The sequence below is a fragment of the Nasonia vitripennis genome (genome assembly GCF_009193385.2).
Source record: "Nasonia vitripennis strain AsymCx chromosome 3 unlocalized genomic scaffold, Nvit_psr_1.1 chr3_random0007, whole genome shotgun sequence".
NCBI lineage: Eukaryota > Metazoa > Arthropoda > Insecta > Hymenoptera > Pteromalidae > Nasonia > Nasonia vitripennis.
In genome coordinates this window covers 1,691,860-1,706,312 of record NW_022279626.1, presented here as the reverse complement: position 1 = coordinate 1,706,312, position 14,453 = coordinate 1,691,860, and the positions used below count along the sequence as shown (strand labels likewise).

The 14,453-nt window shown below is 40.4% G+C and overlaps 1 protein-coding gene across 5 annotated transcripts in view; it reads left to right on the top strand.

The window, feature by feature from the left end:
- The window catches only part of LOC107980969 (LIM/homeobox protein Awh), a 172,727-nt gene that overhangs the window by 99,332 nt on the left and 58,942 nt on the right, over positions 1-14,453 (top strand). For all 5 annotated transcript variants that reach the window (XM_031926002.1, XM_031926005.1, XM_031926003.2 and 2 more), the window contains one exon: positions 3,827-4,119. In XM_031926002.1, the coding sequence (XP_031781862.1) occupies positions 3,827-4,119 (293 nt within the window). The remainder of the gene's footprint in view (positions 1-3,826; positions 4,120-14,453) is intronic.

Genomic DNA, 14,453 nt, shown 5'->3' with positions numbered 1-14,453 from the left:
CCAGGCCGGGACCGCTGGCGCGAGCTGTTAGTGAGCGCGCAGATACGTGTGTGCGTGCTCGAGAGTAGAGAGGGGGGACCGCGTTGGTTCGGCCGACAACGCTGCCGTGAGCGCGCGCTGTGCTCGCGAGTATACGTGCGGGAGAGAGAGAGAGCGGGAGAGAGAGAGCGCGCCGGCCGTGTCGCTACTAGAGCGGGTCGCGCCGAGCCGAAATTCGGGTGTGTGAGAGAGAGAGAGCAGACGGGTCAGACTGCGCGACGTCAGAGGCGAGAGCTTCGAGGCGCGCGCGTGTATATGAGAGTAGAGGTGTGACGGCGAGCTCTGCGTGGCTATTGTGTGTGGGCGGCTACGGCCACCACGTTGTAAGGAAGGGCTGGGATAAATATACGTGCAATACAATTTAATAAATTGTGTGATTACTTCCTCCTTCTTTCCCCCACGTTCTCCCAAACGTCGGCGATTACGTTAAATCCCGAGATTAACGAAAAATCTTGGCGCGTACGAGGCGTCAAGTGTTGCGCACCTGTGTTGGGAGGCACAGCGTCGCAAGATCCTTAGCTTCTTCTTCTTTGTCCTCCGTAGGACAGTGTGCATTAATAAATACATATCTATACCTTTCTCCTTCGATAATGATGTACGAGAGCCTATCATTGACGGATTTGAAACTTTTAACCGAATGTATGATGCTTTTGCTTACAAGAAATCCGGTAGTGTATCCGGTAGTAAGTAGTGCGCTTTGTATTACAAATAATAATTCACAAATAATACATGTCAGTGTTGAGAAAAGATGTAAATGGCTTCACGGCACACAGGTACATTAAGCACTTTAATATAATAGTAGATAGAAGTAGATATTTATAAAGTTTGGTGACTTTATTAGAACCGAAAGATCTAGTTTGTTCAAAATTCACGCATTTTACGCAAGTCCTTTGTAACAAAGTATACCTTCTAGTAGTAGTAAATTCTTTAAATCACAGAAATATATTGCCCACATTGTGGGGGCTTGGATATCAAGTGTCAAGTTCATACAATGCATCACTTCTGAGATATGCAAATTTTAATCACCGAATTCTTGAAAAACTGAATTCATACATAAGTGATATATTGTATTAACTTTAAACAAAACGTTGTATATTATTATTATTCCCATTTGTTGTTTGCACCTTTACACAAGGACTGGCAGCTTTTCCATCTACGCAGCCGGCCAGGTAATGGGCTTACGAGAGCAGAATTAACCCGAGTGAATAAATGAACGGCACATAAGAATCAGAGCGAAAATAAGAAACGAATGTATACCGGCATCTAGCCATTATCGGTCACTCCACTTAGGCGAGTGCGTGGTATTGCTTGACGCCTGCCATAGACTCTCCAGAGAGCCGAACATCTTGTTCGGGGTGTAAAATTCGAGAGAGCGGAGGTATCCTAGGGTGGTAGCGCGTGCTATATCCTCATATGATATACCCATCTAGCATCGCTTTTAGTTATGTGTTGAGGCCATGTCAGTTGCCCACATAGACGGAGGAATTCAGGTGGTCGGACACATATCAGGATGAAGAATTTTTTTAGCATAGATTCTCCAAACAAACAAGGAAAGCGGACGGAAAATTATGAGTATGATAACGCCTTTACAGGTGTCAGCATAGGAGGAGCCAGATCTGTCACGAAAAAGATGCTGACATCCTTCTTGTTAACGAATAGCCATGGACCTGGTAGCAGCTTCCTTTGGGTGAGGAGCGGCAATGTGACCTATGTCAGCTGCTTCTTTACTCCAAATGAGGAAATCGGGCGCTCGCAGGAAAAACTAGACGCTCTAGAGGACGCGGTCAGAGATGAAGAGGAAGAGCTGATAATGGCCGGAGACTTTAACGGGAAAGCTCTCGAGTGGGGAGAACCTCATCCAGACTCAAGAGGTGGATGAGTCATGGACATAGTGTCCAGACTGGCTCCACGTTAACCTTCAGAAGGCCCATATGCAGGAAAACCACCAGGGATCGGCAGGTGACCAAGGACTTTACCGCCAGCAATTACCAATTCATTACGTTCCGCATACGTGTGGACCAGCCACTTGAGGTAATCCCAGGGTGCCAGTACCGCAAGTGAAACGTCGACAACATGGACGCTAAGAAGCTGTCTCAGGTCCTAGAACGCGGTGGGCGAACTCTGATGAAGATGACGGATAGTGCGACTGCTTTAGAGCGAGCAGAACTAGTAGTCAACGCGGTTATGCATCTGATCCAGCAAGCTTGCAAAGAGGCGGTGCTAATAAAAAATGCAGCGGGCAATAGACGTTCTGCATATTGGTGGACGGACAAAATTGCTTGACTGCGTTTAACTTGCATGCTTTTGCTAAGGACGCTCTTATGAGCCCAGCGACTATGGACGAAATTGTCCGCACCCTCTGCCCAGACCATCCATAATGACCGGATAGCCTGCGAGAACCCCCGAAGTTAGAGATCCTGCTTTTTATAAGATCAGAACTTGATGCAGCGATAAAATTTATAAAAAGCAAGAAGACGCTAGGACTGAATAGGATACCAGCCGAGTTGTTTAATGTGGTGGCGTGAAGCCATCCAGAACTCTTGTTTTGTATATACAACTTTTTCCTCCGTGTAGGAATTTTTTACTTCAGCTGGAAGAAGGCGAGACTAGTGCTAATAGGCAAGAACTAAGGCCCAACAGGCGTGGCAACGTCGTACATATTGCTGTGCATGTTGAATACTCCCGGAAAACCCCTGTAAAAGATGATAAGACCACGGCTACATGTAGCGCTGCAACCAGGTGAGCTTTCCGAAAAACAAAAAGGATTTTGGAGAGAAAAGTCCACCATAGAGGTGGTCCAGGAGGTAGTGGATGTGGCCAGAAGTTTACTCCTATTTCCTACAATCGACTACTGTTTACTTGTGTACTATGACTTAACACAAGAACTTGACATGAAATTACGGAGATTTGTAAATACAGGGATTTGTTACATCTATGGTGTAAAGAGGAATGATCACATCTTCCCATACAGGCAAGAATTGCAATAGCTCACTAGCACTGGACGCCGGAAGTACTTTATTGCCTGCTTTCTAAAAAAAAAAATGTTTAACTTGGCTGTGTCATCCTATGTTTTGGCTTTCTTTGACATTCACGTGAAACTCCGGCCTGTGAACCTGCCTTTTAGAAGTCAAAAACGGACCGTATCGTATCGGACTATTTATGCCATGAATATCCTTCAATCTTCTAATCACGTTTCAACTATAATAGCCACTTTATGTACCTGCAGCGTATGTAACAGCAGGACTATATAGGCTCTTTATTTCCTTTAATATACAATAAGCGGGATTAACAGTGAATAAGCAAGGATGAAGTAAATTTGCGGAAATAAAGTTCTTTCTTCCCCACTAAATCAAAAAGGGTTCCTTAAAAATTTTAACAAAATTTTAAAATGTTTTTATAAGTTGAAAAATTTTGAATAAATAGGAAATTTAAAAAATTTTAAATGTCGAATGTTTTGAATATTTAAATCTCTTGGTCTCTGCCTAGAAATGCTTTGTTTCTTATTAACAATAGGTGAATGAGGAAAATAGTTCCACATTTCAACAAAGTGGCTACACAGTTAAGTCGTGAACTTCTGCTGGAACCCACTCGCAAGAAAAATCCATGACATTATTCCCTTGTTGCATAATGTACTATCATAGCACTAACTAGTATTCATCCACTATTTATGCTACATATAGGTGTGTAATATTATTGTATTTTACAAAAATAAATAAATAAATAATTATGTATTGTACAAACAAACATTTTATAATAATATTATTATTTCACAATAATTTTATTATAGGCAGATAAAACATTGGATAACAAAAAAACTGAAAAATTGTTTACCTTCAGAAACACCGACAATGGTTCTGCTATTAATAATGATTGTAATACTGAATCAAGTGATAATGGAACAATGGAAATGGACTGCGGTGGATGTGGTGAAAATGTACACGAGCGTACAGTAATATGCGTAGGAGGACGTACGTGGCACTCAAAGTGTCTCAAATGCTGTGCTTGCTCCAAACCGCTTCATGATCAACACTCCTGTTTTTTACGAAATACACAAATATATTGCAGACAGGACTACGTAATGTAAGTAGATGATTTGTAAATTCAAGAATGGATAGATGTAATAATCATCAAAATAAAATAATTAGTAAACAGACTCTAAGTACATAGGTCATTGTAAAGGCTTGCGTGTATTATATATTATTCCAATCATTACAGTTTTATATTGCTCATTAGCTAGTCTCTGATACAATAATAATATAAATTATGTGACTATTTTGCTTGATTTGATCTACAGCAAAATTATTTCGCCTTGCTCTCGTTAACTAACAAGTAAAGACTACCCCCTACAGGTCATTAAACATGCTCAAAATTGATAAATGGCCTTTTTGCTTCCTCTTAGAGAAATCTTCGTAATAGTAAAATTTTCAGTTCCGCTAAAACTTCGTAAAAACGCATTTGGAGGTGTTTAAAGTTTAAATCATACGTTTTTAGAAAATGTCCGTGCGAATGGATATGTGTTTTTTTTTTATGTGGGCAGAGCAAGCTCTGCACAAGTGGGCCTCCGACACCGGATCCCCACAGGTACTATCGTTGAACAATACTTCCGTGGGGCCCGTTAACTAGCCTTTTTTGGCTTCTTCTTTAAAGTTTGACATTTCTGTACATCCCCCATCCACCAAGGTGATTAGGGGTTCTGGATCAAACTCGTCTTCTTCATTCTGCATCGTCCAGCCGTCTGCTTCCTGCCGCATCGTCCGGTCGTCTACTTCGAGTAGCATCGATCGGCCATCCTCTAGACAGACTCAACCCCGACACCTACGTTCCTCTGCATCGGGTGAGGGAGTCTGGGCTTAACTCAGTTACCTACGTTCCTCAGTATCGGTCTGAGGAGCACTTAAAGGTACTCAACCCTAGCTCCTACGTTCCTCTGCATCAGGCAGGGGGAGTGAGAGCTCAACTCTGTGACCTATGTTCCTCTGCATCAGTTTGAGGAAAGTTTTGTATCTATTACCTAGTGGCCTTCGTCTAGCAACAGTTTTACTTAGCTGTTTTGCCATGTTCTTCCCTTCTATTCTCATCGTCATTTCTAACCTTCTTGATAATAGTCCTTGTGTAGTTGTTTACTGCGCACCAGCTATCTTTTGAAGCTAGCATAGCTGTCATCATTGACTCAGGGGTCACCCTAGCCTGAAGGTACCGCTCGAGTCCCTCTCGTTCTATTTCGTATCGCGAACAGTTGCAGAAGACATGTTCCGCATCTTCGTTTGTTTTCAAACATACTGGGCAATTTGGATTATCCTCTATCTTGAAGCGGTGTAGGTAGGCTCAAAAGCACCCATGTTCGCTTAAAAACTGCGTAAGGTAGTAATTCACTTCCCCGTGTCGTCTACTGGACCAGCCAAAAATACATCTTATGAGGCGGTGCGTCCATCGCCCATTTCCACTGGAGTCCCACCGTCTTTGACACTCAGCTAGGGTTTGTTCCGTTGTGGATTTCCAAACTTCCTTTTAAGTATTGTCACCACGCCGGTTTTCTTCGTATATATTCTTTCGTTCTGTTGCTAGGAGGTCAATAGGCAGCATACTTAAAAAAAACGCACACTGCATCTTCTGATACTGTTCGGTAGGCAAACGCGACCCTCAATGCACTTCTCCTATAAACTGTTGACAGCTTTCGTGCATAGGACTTCACCAACATAGCGTCCGCCCAGATTGGAGCACCATATAACATAATTGATGTAGTTACACTGGCTAGGAGTACCCTTCGGCCCTGCGTTGGCACACCTACATTTGGCATTAGTCGCGATAGTTCAGCACCGACTTTTGCTGCTTTATTGCTCGCCCTCTCAAGATGCTGCTTAAATACGATCTCGAGGTTTATCTCGAATAACGCGCGGGATCGGAGTAGACAAGTAAAATAGTGGTCATTGCATTGTCTATAGTTTCGAGGGGTGATGCCGATATTCCCGCGAAGTGGTCATTCAGCTAACCCGGCGTGAAACCGAAAAGCTCCTCCTCCTTACGCCCATGTAGGAGGCCGAGATGACGCATTACCTTCCAAATATTTCTGTTCTCATCAAGAGTGTCTGAGAGCTGTTGGCGAAGGAAGGATTCACGCTCTTGAGCAGAACGCATGTCGACCGCATTGGTGAATCGAAGAACCTCATCGAAAAGCTCCGCTCTTCCTGTGCGTTCATAGCGCCTGAGTGTTGCATTGCGTTTATCGATGAGAATCCTCAACCCTGGTCCAGACCAAGGAGCATACTTTTTATGCGGGCAAACCGTTTTCAACGGCGCCAATTCATCAATAGCTAATTTTAGATTATTGTTAAGGGCACTTAAAGCGCCCTCCAGATCGGTTTCAATGGAATTCATGGCTGTCCAGTCGCAACAAGACAAGAGGTCGACAAGAGTAGATGTATCAATGCTCTTGTAGTCACGGTAACAAAAAGTCTCTTTCACTGGAGTGGGAGAGTAGATGTCAAGCGAGACATCTATGACACAATGCTTGCCGAAACTAGGCAGCCACTCATTCCTAGAGTCCAAGATCGTGTTGTTTTCTTCGGTCATGATTAGGGCAATCCAAGTGTGAGAAGATGAGGTATGATGCATGGGACCATGCCGGATAATCTGAAGAGATAACTCCTCAGATAGACGCTTGATAGTGGCAGCGTCATCTGAACCAGATAGTTGGTCGGAGTTCAGATCACCCATAATGATTTTATGACTAAAATCACCGCATAGGTCCCGCAGGACACTAAAAAGGTCCGAGTCCTTTTGCATCGGAATTTTTGGAGGTCTATAGATAACTCCGAGCAATACTGGAGGTGAGTCGCCCCTCTGTACGCTACAGAAAAGGTACTCTGGAATTCCAGGTTTACCTATACCCAAAGTGTCAGATGAAGCAGGCTTTGTAATTTTGAACCCGTTGCGTACAAATAGGGCGACACCGCCTCCATTAACATTACGGTCCTGCCTGATGATAGTATATCCCGCGACGTCAACGAGGCTGTCATCCATAATCGGACCCAGCCATGTCTCCGCGAAGCCAAAGACGTCGTACGACGGATGCTCCGTCAAGTAATCCCGGACTATCTCAATGCGAGCCCTAATTGAGTTTACATTGAGAAAGCCCGCCCTTAAGCATCTCCTAGCCCCCGGCGCACTGTCGAGAGGCCTGGCCAATCATGTGGAGTGCGCAGTTGACGTCGAGGGCGATGTCGATGATGATGACGATGGTGACGACTGCAATGATGACGGTGCAGATATTGCAGACGCCGATGATGGTGACGATGTTGGCGAGGTTGCTGCCGATTTGTTTGTCTGGTCCAGCTCAGGTCCATTACGTGAAGTAGTGTCGGTATTTTGGTCATTTTTTGTGACAGTCGTGTGTGCGGTCTGACGCCGTGTCTGTTTCGAGCCGGACTGACACGCCGTGAGAATGGCTTGCAAATCGGCAGCAGACGCAAAGACGTGCGCGCGCTCGCCCCTCCCCTGCGCCTAGCCAGGAACCTGCCGCCCGCATGCCAGACATATTTGAAGCCCAGTCCCTGTGCAATGGGCCTCAAATTTTTAAAAAGAAAAATTTTTCTTGGGACAGCATCTCATTAATAAATACTTTTTGTCCAGTCAGGCAGGCAGCAGCCTCCGGGCCCAAGACACCAGGCCTGACGTCGTCCGTGGTCAGGTAGTTGGTAGCTAGCGCGCATTTCGCTCGCATAACGTCCCTGACCAGCCTCGGACCAACAAACCTGGCCACGATTGAGGGAAGAGCGCTACGACGCCTCGCCGGATTTTTTGCGTTAACATCGGCCCTCCGAACCCCTTCTGGTCGACGCAGGCGCAAAACCCGAATATTCACGATATCGCTCTTTTTCAGAGTAGGGAGGACAGCGCTGAGCAGTGCGAAGGCAGCTAGTTTCGAGATTTTCTCGTTGAGTGTATTGCTATTTTTTAATAAACCATGAATAATGACCTCGCACACCCCAGCTACGCCCCCTCCCGACCCCGGAGCGCCTCCAGCTGAAGCCGTCTGTGGAGAGGAGCATTTACCTGCTCTCACTACCTCAGCGGCCTCAGACTCGAGAACATGAGCGCCCGAAGCGAGCAAACCACAGTCCGAAACAGGCTTCGGAACCGTGTCGGGGTCCCGGCATGCACGATGGACGTTCTCCAGCATTTGTCGCGTATATAGCAACTCGTTCTTAAGATTATTATTTTCGTCCAGGAGCAGCTTGTTCGCGTCCAACAATTTGTTGGACGCACTGATGTTATCGGATAACTGGGTCTCAAGAGCAGAGATACGGGTATTTAATTCCTCCGCATCGACTGTGGCGCCCCCTTCCACTGGGGTGGAGAAGACACCACGTGGCGCCGAACCCCTGCTCGCAAGAGCCCTTAACGCATCAAGCTGATCCTGGAGCATGTCGAAACGCTGAAAGAAAAGCTCCATCGTGCTTACCGGGATAAGAATGTTAAAGCCACCCATGAGGTTACTGTCTCCTAATGGCGCACCCTTCTCGCGAGTCTTCCGCTAGTTCACGGGCTCCAGTTGAGACGAGTCGTCAAGTCGAGGCTTGGGTGTGAGAGCGACAGCGGTCTGCACATGCGGTTTACATGATTCAGGTGAAGCATGCGTCTGAGAGACCGTGACCGCGTCACTCTTGCGCGGCTCCAGTGAGGCAGGCGCCTGGGAGTCGGCGACCCGCACGACAGAGCTATTTTAGCTCAGCTGGCTACTATCTAGCGAGACTCACCTGGAACAGACGACCAAAGCTAGAGAGAGAGAGAGAGAGAGAGAGAGAGAGAGAGAGAGAGAGAGAGAGAGAGAGAGAGAGAGAGAGAGAGAGAGAGAGAGAGAGAGAGAGAGAGAGAGAGAGAGAGAGAGAGAGAGAGAGAGAGAAGGGCTATCGCCCAAATAACCGCAGTCTTATGTCTACAAGGCCGCGATTCATGGATATTCAGTTGAATTAAATGATCGTGTGGCCGTTACAAAGTAAATTGTTTTGTATGTAAATGAAAAAGAATAAAATTATCTATCTTTTTGATATAAAAATTGAATTCTAATATCTAGTGTAATTTCATCAGTTTTTGCTTTCTCTTAGAAAAAGCTTTGTAATAGTAGAATTTTAAGTTTCTTTAAAACTTCTAGAAAATACTTTTTGGTGTCTTAGATGTTCAAATCAAGTGTTTTTAGAAAATGTCCGTATGGATGTGTGTGTGTGTGTGTGTGTATGTATACCATAATATTTCTGGAATTACTCCGTCAATACCAATAAAATTTGACATGCATACATATTTTTGGATCGTGAATTCGGTAAAAACAGTTATTTTTTATTTTATCACCTATTTTTTTTTAATGGCCATTTTTTGATTTTCGAAAAACACTATTTTGCGTTTTTTTCAATCATACTATTGTTGCAAACAATTCAGCTATAATGCATTTGAAAGAAAATAAAATTACCTACTTTTTCTTGTTTGGTGCTCAGGATCGACTGCTTTGTTTGGCAGATAAAATGAAAAAGGTGATTTTTTTTTAAATTCATATCTCCGAAACTGAACATCATAACTTCACGAAAAAAATCATGTCGATGGGTCACATGTCGGACTATATTCCATTAAAATTTCAAGTAATTTGACTACTTATTTTTTTAGTAATAAATCGAAAACTGAAAAAAAATTAGCAGGCAGATATACTGTATATTAAAACAATATTTTATTTATTGGACCTATGAATTTAGTTGAGGGAAGCTACGTGCCAATGAATTGGCAGCGGTTTTTCAAATTATAATCTAGATGAGATAAAATTAATATCTAAACGAAGTATCTAGTATAGAGGGTTTCTGCACCTTCCCTCACCACTCGACCCTTTCAACTTACCTGTGCAGGTGAGAAAGCCAGGACCGGCGGAGCTTGGGTAGGGGGGTCGCTCATGTCAGAAGATAGGACGGGTAATGTCGGTAGCAGACTCCTGGTTCGTGCTGTCTCTAGGAGGTTGCTTAAGGTCAGAGGCTGTCGCTGTAGAATTACACAGCCCATAGAAATGTCCTGGAAAAATTTCGCAGGGCGATGCAGTCGTGCGTCAGAGTACGTGAGCAGCCAGCGAGCGCGCAGTTAGGGTTATCAGATGACACCTGATGTTTTGCTTACCTACGCATAATATTCGTATTTTTGAGAGCACAGCAGCATATGCACATCTTCTTTACTACAATATGTAGTGCTGTGAATAAACAGCAGCTATCTCTCTTTCACATGCTGCACGTCAGCGATGCGAATCGTAAAATTGCTTTTACATTATTTATTTATTTTTCAAATTCATGAAGATGGCGTCGGGAGGTAATGAGCCGCCCGATGCCGCTCTTAATAATACGTACTTTAAATGTCATCCAACCAATAAAGCAAGTGCAGTAGTGTGCATACTTTGCGGTGATTTCTATCACACGAACGAATTTGTGTCAAATTATAACTCTGGAAGTCCTGTGAAATTCCTAAACAGCTCATTTGTAATCTGCCAGGAGCACCGGAATTTTGCTCTATCCTCTAAGCTACCATATGGCACACTTAATCAGCAGGCCTGCGAATTCATCGCACGGCTGAAGTATGAAAACAGAGAAGAAGTCAAACGTGAAATATTAAATGACATCGAACTCAGCAAGAAACAAGACGATGAAAACAACAGTACTATTGATGATTATAGTGAAAATGAAAAACTAAAAATCGAAAACAGTTTACTAAAAGAATTATACAATGAACTACAAGGTAAAAATCAACTACTAAACGAATTACTAATTAAAGAAAAACAAAGAATCAATAACACTGATTTTAACAAAGTTAAATCATTTTCTGAGGCATTACAAACAAGTTCAATAAACAATAGCAAACACAAACCCAAAAGAGTGTCTAAATTAGTTGTCAAGAAAATAAATGAAAATGACAACACTAACTTAGAAAATACAATTGTCAAATATTTAACCAAGGATAAATCCATACAAACTAAAAATGTCATTAATAAAAATAAAGATACCGTAATAATAAATTGCATGAAGCTGCTCAGTGCAATAGTGAAACAAATACGTGACCAAACTGTGAATTTAGCAATAAAAAATATAAGACAAATTACAACATCAATCATAGTGCCATAGATAGTGATAATTATGAAGTTCTAAAACATAAAATAAAAAAATTCATTGAAATGACAGACTATCCAATTCAGCCTACTCACCAAAGATTCTTCGGTAAAGTAGAGCGCACATTTTCGCGACAAATGGTAACACGTACAGGAACAAGATTAGCAAGTGCCACATCAGCAGGGTCATTAACATCGCCCATACAAACAGTTCCATCCAAGAATACTAAGAAAAGGTTATGGATATAGACTTTCAAAAGGATATCCTTAATCAAGAATACAATTTTGATAATATAAACATGTTAAATAGGCACTTGTTAAATGATAAAGAAATAATTTTGTGTATTAATATAAGAAGCTTAAATGCAAATTATAACAAACTACTTGTTTTTTTAAACAGCCTAGAAGTAAAACCCTGTATTATTGTTTGTACTGAAACTTGGAATCTTGAAAAATATGAAATTTTTAATATAAAAGGCTATAAAATGTACTATAATGATAATAGAATAAATAAATCAAATGGAGTAGCTATATACATAAGTGAAAACATAATTGAAACAACAGAAATTATTCAAATAAACAATCTCAAGATTATCAACTCTACAATTACTTTAACAAATAATAAAGAAATAATATTATCAGCAATTTATAGATCGCATGATATGCGCAAAACAGAATTTGTATTAAACATCAAAAACCTTATAAAACTTAACAAGAAATATAAAAATAACTTAATAATAGGAGATTTTAATTGCGATATTTTAAATCAAGATGTGGTAGACCAGGAATTCTTACAAGTATTTCTAGAGAATGGGTATTACCCGGGAATAACCAGCATAACTAGACCATCGACTACTAATATAAATAAGGGCTCTTGCATAGCTTTATTAAACTAAGCAAGATAAAATACAAAACTTTCACACTCAGTGTCCCTTTCAATGATCATTACCCAATAATGATATCACTAAAGGGCATTAAAAACAATTCTAGTCATGAAGAACATAAAAAGATAAATTACAACAAGCTAAGGAAAGCTGCAGAAAGGGTAAATTGGTCAGACATCTTATTAATGTCAGATCCAAATCTGGCATCAAATGACCTAATTCTAAAAATCGAAACGTGCACAAAAAAGGCCGAATATAAACTGCGAAAGAATAATCAGAATAAAATGAAACCAAGAAAAGACTGGATAATGAAAGCAATAACGATATCGTGCAATAAAAAAGAGGAATCTAACAAAAAAAGAAGCATATAATAATTATGTCAAAATACTTAATGGAATTATATACAAAGCAAGAGAAGAATTTGATAAAAAACAGATAGAAATGAATATGTGCAATCAAAGGAATTTGTGGAAATTTGTTAATAATAAAATGGGTAAGAATCCTGAAAAGTGCAATAACATTAATTATATTATAAATAACAACAAAAAAAACACTGATGCAAATGAGATGGCCGAACATATGAACAACTTCTTTTGCGACATAGGTAAGCAGTTACAAGGAAAATAAAGACGCCAATGAACAACAAAAGTATTTTTATACACTCAACAAACTATAAAGAAATACATGAAATAATTAATAATATGAAAAATAAAAATGGTGGAATTGATGGCATCAATACTCTGACTTTAAAAACAAATCACGAGTATATTTGTGATCCTCTGGTTCACATAATTAATCTGAGTTTGGAAAAGGCAATATGGCCAGAAGCTCTAAAAATTGCAGAAATTATTCCTTTACACAAAGCTAAAGAAAAATATCTACTAAACAATTACAGATCAATTTCGCTAATATCTAATATTGCAAAAATTTTCGAAAAATTGTTACATAAACGTATACTAAATTTCTTTGATGAATGTAGCTTGTTCTCAGATAAGCAATTTGGTTTTAGGAAAAACAGAAGTATTAAAGATGCCCTCTACCAAATAACAGATCAGATTTATAATCAACTTGACAAAAGCAGTCCTATCGCAATCACTTTCCTTGATCTAGCCAAGGCGTTTGATACGGTGGACCACCAAATTCTCCTTGACAAGCTATATAACTATGGAATTAGAGGAATCAGTCATGAACTTATAAAAAATTACCTAAGCAACAGAAAACAAAGGGTAAAAGTAAATAACAAAGTAAGCCATTTCAATACTCTAAGCATGGGTGTACCTCAAGGTACTATTCTTGGGCCATTACTCTTTATCATCTACATCGATGATTTACTAGTTACCATGCCAAACAACACAATTTTATCTTTTGCTGATGACACCGCAGTTATAACTGCAGGTAATGATTGGCAAGATGTTGAAGCAAAAATGAATAACCGCCTTGATAATATAGTCAACTGGCTGGCATTAAATAAATTGTCACTTAATACAGAAAAAACTGTATACGTAGAATTTGGTAATATCGCTACTAGTATCCCAAAAAATCTAAACTTAAATATTCATGGTAAACAAATAAAACGAGTTGATGACGCTAAATGTCTCGGCATTATTTTCGACAGCAACATGAAATGGGATATTCATATTAACTACATATATAACAAAACTAAATATTTAACTTTTTTGTTTTACAAGCTTTCAAGAATTATGTCTACCGAGAATTTGAAAATGCTATATTATGCACTGTTTCATAGCATCACCTATTATGGCATCATAGCCTGGGGTGGTACATATACAAGCACAATTGGATGTCTTCAAAGTCTACAGAACAAACTACTCAAAATAGTAAACAAGAATAAATTCTTAGTTGATAATCAACCACTTAATTTGGAACAAACTTTCACATATGAATCACTGATGTACCATTATATAGAACTACAGGATAACTATTTAAATTCAGATAAAACCACTGGGCACAAAAGTATACAAATTACCAAAAGAACTTACGGATTTAACAAACAACAACATCAGAAAGGTTAAAATTAAAAAGTGGATAAAAAAAAACAGCCTATAATGCAAAATAAAACTAATTCGTCCATAACAATAAAAATTGATTGTCGAAGAATAAATTACTTTTTTAACTCGAAGTGTTGTCTAGAACAACATATACAATCTAACTGCAAAAATATACAAAATAAGGAATTTTCACCTCTAACAAAGACAATTATTGAATATGCATATCCCATATTGGAAGTCCATTTGATAAATTGAAGCTTAACATACGAACATACATATGCGCAAATAACATGTGTATACTGCACCATAATCGCTCTCATCGTCGAATATCTAACTACAATTGGAAGAAAATGAATAACCTAACTTCAGAAAATAAAAGAGCTATCGAGCAGATAA